The sequence below is a fragment of the Lolium rigidum genome, chromosome 6, assembly GCF_022539505.1.
Source record: "Lolium rigidum isolate FL_2022 chromosome 6, APGP_CSIRO_Lrig_0.1, whole genome shotgun sequence".
Taxonomy (NCBI): Eukaryota; Viridiplantae; Streptophyta; class Magnoliopsida; order Poales; family Poaceae; genus Lolium; species Lolium rigidum.
Window position 1 is genome coordinate 52,139,153 of NC_061513.1, and position 5,179 is coordinate 52,144,331.

General features: G+C 50.9%; 1 protein-coding gene across 1 annotated transcript; it reads right to left on the minus strand.

Moving 5' to 3' along the window:
- Nucleotides 1–3,682: 3,682 nt before the first annotated feature.
- LOC124662596 (probable serine/threonine-protein kinase PBL7) lies at nt 3,683–4,795 on the minus strand. Its single transcript, XM_047200414.1, has one exon. The coding sequence runs from the start codon at nt 4,793–4,795 to the stop codon at nt 3,683–3,685; it is 1,113 nt and encodes a 370-aa protein (XP_047056370.1).
- Between the last annotated feature and the right edge of the window lie 384 nt (nt 4,796–5,179).

Consider the following 5,179-nt stretch of genomic DNA (forward strand, 5'->3'; position numbering starts at 1 on the left):
GAGTCCATGACCACTGAAAAAACATATAAGCTCACGCGCGCCTCGAGTTGTGAGGAAACAACACCCTCCAATTACATCCTCGGCGTAGGAGGACGGTATTTAATGACGGAGGGGGTAGTGGGGAGAGGAGAGGACGCCATGTAAGGATGTGACACGTGAGAGGTAGGTGGAGTAAGAACATTGAAAGGTGAGGGAGGTGCGAACTATTTCTGGTGGGATGGGCGAGACCTGGCGCAAAGCCATCCGAGTGATAGAGGTTCGGCGCACCCTCTCCGGAGATGCAAGCGTCAATCGACAACAGCACATGCATACGGGAGGTATGGCGTAGAGCCGGATTCACGTCTATAAGCATTGTATGTGAGAGCCGTTCTCTTGCACGAACGGCTTCACAATGGGCAGTCGAACATTTTCCGGTAGAAGCCCCCTCAATGCAATCGGAAGCAACTGTGTCATTATCACGTGACAGTCATGAGACTTCGGGTTACGGAATGTTTTCTTCTCCATATTTATTATTCCCTTTATATTGGAGGAGAAGCCGGACGGGACCTTGATACTGCGCGAGACATTCAAAAAATATTTCCTTCTCTGCTTTTGTAAGAGCGTAGGCTGGAGAAATGACGTCCTTTAACTCTCTCATGCAGCTTTTTGGGGTCTTTCCAACGTTGCTTGGTCCTCCCGTGCTTCGGTGTATCTTTTGTCTTCCCGTACACGCCCAGAAAGCCTAGCAGGTTCACGCAAAGATTCTTCGTCACATGCATCACATCGATTGAAGAGCGGACCTCTAAGACTTTCCAATATTCTAGCTCCCAAAAAATAGATTTCTTCTTCCACATGGGTGCGTGTCCGGCATCGTCATTCGGAACAGACCGTCCGCCAGGACCCTTTCCAAATATTACATCTAGATCCTTGACCATACCAAATATATCAACACCATCACGATGGGGAGGCTTCCTCCGGTGATCAGCCTCACCGTTGTAATGCTTGCCTTTCTTTCTTACGGGATGGGTAGTCCTAAGAAATCGACGATGCCCCGGGTACACGACCTTCGACCTTTTTCCAAATAATCACCTTCGAGCTCATGTAAACAGTGCGTGCATGCATTGTATCCCTTGTTTGACGGTCCTGAAATGTTACCAAGAGCAGGCCAGTCATTGATGGTTACGAAAAGCATCGCTCTTAGGTCAAATTCCTCCTGCTTATGCTCGTCCCACACACGTACACCTGCTAGGGCCCACAGCTGTAGAAGTTCTTCGACTAATGGCTTCAGGTACACATCAATGTCGTTCCCGGGTTGCTTCGGGCCTTGTATGAGCACTGGCATCATAATGAACTTCCGCTTCATGCACAACCAAGGAGGAAGGTTATATATACAAAGAGTCACGAGGCCGGTGCTATGGCTGCAGCTCTGCTCTCCAAAAGGATTCATGCCATCCGTACTTAGACCAAACCTTAAGTTCCTTGCATCCTGTGCAAAGTTTGGGAACTCTCTATCGATTTTTCTCCATTGGGATCCATCGGCGGGGTGCCTCAACATCACGTCTTTCTTACGGTCTTCTTTGTGCCATCGCAACAACCTAGCGTGCTCTTTATTTACGAACAAGCGTTTCAGCCGTGGTATTATAGGAGCATACCACATAACCTTGGCAGGAACCCTCTTCTTGGGGCGCTCGCCCTCAACATCACCAGGGTCATCTCGTCTGATCTTATACCGCAATGCGAGTGCACACCGGACATGCATCCAAATTCTCGTACTCACCGCGGTAGAGGATGCGGTCATTAATGCATGCATGTATCTTTTGCACATCTAATCCTAGAGGGCGAGACAATCTTCTTCGCTTCGTACGTACTGGCGAGCAATTCGTTACCCCTTCGAAGCTTCCTCTTAATTATTGTCAGCAACTTTCCAAATCCTGAGTCAGTGACACCGTTCTCTGCCTTCCATTGCAACAATTCCAGTGTGCTTCCTAGCTTTTTATGGTCATCTTCGCAAGTTGGGTATAACAATTTGTTGTGATCTTCTATCATCTTGTCGAAGGCCAACCTTTCCTTTTCAGTTTCACATTCTCTCCTTGCATCAGCAATGGCCCGACCAAGATCATCATCGGCGAGGCTCATCTGGTGCCTCTTGATCTTCTACTTCATTGTCTTCATTGCCTTCTGCGGTATCATCGTATTCAGGGAAATTGGGATAACCGTCATCATCATCTTCCTCTTCTTCACTGTCTTCCATCATAACCCCTCTTTCTCCGTGCTTGGTCCAACAATAGTAACTGGGCATGAAACCGGATCGCAGAAGGTGGCTGTGAATGAGACTCGAGTGAGCGTAATTTACGGTATTCTTGCAGTTGACACATGGACAATACATGAAGCCACCATGTTTGTTTGCCTCCGCCACGGCCATAAAATTATCCAGGCCCGAAGTGAACTCGTCAAACCGTCGGTCAATGTACATCCATTGCCGATTCATCCGCATGATATAATTTAGCTGATCAAAACCATTACAGAACATCACGATGTATATATACACATGCATTTTATCAATTACGGATGAAAAGGATAAAGTTGTTAACCTCGATGAAGAAGAAAAAAACAAGTTAAGTGTGGCTTGATTTGTGTAAACTCAAGTGGCAAATCCTCTTAAGCATTTCATCAAACACCTCTTGTGCATGTGAAGAAGAGAGGAGAGCAATACACCCCTCTTGTGAAGAAAGTGAAAAATGGCCAAGTGTGGCTCACACTTGGGCAGGGCAAGGTAATATAGCCAGATTGGGGACCTTGTCCCGGTTTGTAATACAAACCGGGATTAAAGGTTTCCCACGCCTGACACGGCCTGCCGCGCCCTGCCGTGGACCCTTTAGTCCCGGTTTGTATTACAAACCGGGTCCAAAGGCCACTACCGGACAAGCTCTGAGCTAGTGGGGTCGCCCTGGGCAAAACGAACCGGGACCAATGCCCACATTAGTCCCGGTTTGGTTCTGCACTGGGACATTTGGTTGGGACCAAAGGCCTCTTCTCCACTAGTGATCCACGTATAACCATGATCTTTAGAGATGACCTCGATAGGCCCAACTCCATAGGAGAAAAGGAACTCGCACAGGCTCTGGAACGCTCTCACCAAGTGCGAATTCACCCAATGTCTATGACGCGAGAGCCCAAGCGGGGGTGGGGGGCAACGTCCACTGACGCAGGGGTAGGACACACGCGCGTGAAGAAAGGTTCACGGTGGAAACTCGCAAGATGACGCACGTTAGGAGTGGGGCCAAGGAGATAGGGATATGGGCACCGTCCTGATGGCTACGCATGTCCTCTCGGGCTCACCATCGAACAACTGCTATTTTCGAGCAGGCGGGGATAGCCAAAAACACCGAAACATTTGACACCTCTTATTTACTCCGATATCAAGGATTTTTTATACAATTCAATATTGATTTACCTTATTGTATATAAAGATTACCTGTAATATATTCCGACAATCAATGTCAGTCTTAGTGGTGGTCAGATGTTGGATCAAAATCGACTGAATATTTTTTAGTATCATTTCCATTGCTTTTCAGTATTATAATTTAACATGTGTACTATCCTTTGCATACATATACATATAACATACTAGTATTGGCAATTTGGCCGGAGTGACTGTTTTGTGTTATTTCTAGTATCTGACAAAAAAAAAGCATTGACGATGCTATTCTTGATCTACAACAACTGCAGGTTCGTGCCAAGGCTGCGAGACAACATGGTCGATCGCCCGGGTGACCTCAGACATGGTGGGCCGGAGGTTGGGCTTGTCGTGGAGGCAGAGGGATGCAACAACGGCGAGCTGGTAGAGCGCCTTGCGAGGGTACCGACCCCTTAGCGTTGGGTCGGCCAGCTTGTTGTACCCCCTCCGCACGTCGGTGAGGCATGGCTTGGCCCACACCAGTAGTAGTCGCTGCTCCTCCTCCCGTGCTGCATCGAACGCCCTTCGGCCCGTGATGATCTCCAGCAACACGACGCCGAAGCTGTAGACGTCGGACTTGACGGTGAGCTTGCCCGAGGCGGCGTAGTCGGGCGCGCAGTAGCCGTGGGTGCCCATGACACGCGTGGAGACGTGGGTGTCGTCGCCGGCCGGGCCAAGCTTGGCGAGGCCGAGGTCAGAGAGCCTGGGCGTGAAGTCGTCGGCGAGGAGAATGTTGGCGGCCTTGAGGTCCCGGTAGATGACCGGTGGCGTTACCGACTCGTGCAGGTACCGCAGCGCCCTGGCGGTGCCGCGCGCAATCTTGACGCGCGTGTTCCAGTCCAATGGTTGGCGGCGGCGCCCATCATCGCCGGGGAGGGAGACAGTGAGGAAGAGATGGGAGTCGAGGCTGCGACGGGGGAGGAATGGGTAGACAAGGAGGCGCTCGTGGCCCTCGGCGCAGTAGCCTATGAGGGTTACGATGTTGGCGTGGCGGAGCGCCATCAGCATCCCACACTCGATCGCGAATTCCCGGCTCCCCTGCATGCCGCCACGACCACGACACAGTTGCTTGACGGCCACCGACGTCGGCGTGCCGGAGTCATCATCAAGGTGGAGGTGGCCCTTGTAGACCCTGCCGAAGCCTCCCTCTCCGATGAGGTTGGAGTCGGAGAAGCCGTCCGTAGCCGCGGACAACTGCTGCAACGTGAACTTGCAGGCGCCGCGGTTGGAAGCCTCCTTGTGTGTGCTGCTGCTGCTAGTGCTACCATCGCGGTGGCGGCGGATGCTCATGGAGGTCTGCGCAGCGTAGCTGGAGGGAGAGGGACTGCACCGGCCGGACGCGTCGCCGGCGCAGCGCATGCGACGTTGGCGGTGGACGCTCCAACAAGAGCAGTGGTTCATCATACACAAATGTGTAAGGCGAGATGAGAGCCGATCTCTTCTCTCGTCGTCGTCGTATCCTCTGTGAATGACGAGTTGCCAAAAGAAAAAAGGGAGAGGATTGGAGGAATAGGCATATGTGACCTGGAACTGCACCTTTTAGCACGAGTGTTTGTTGTGATCATGCCGATTTAGTCCATCTATATATGGAGTAGTCACACAATTTCCTTCCCGTGCCGCTTCCCATTTCTCACATGCGTGCAACTAATTAGCACCTCATACTCTCATACATGTGTGCAACTGTTATTCCCTTCCGAGATATAAACCATTTTAGAACAGAAAATCAATTCGGCTCCCGGGTGC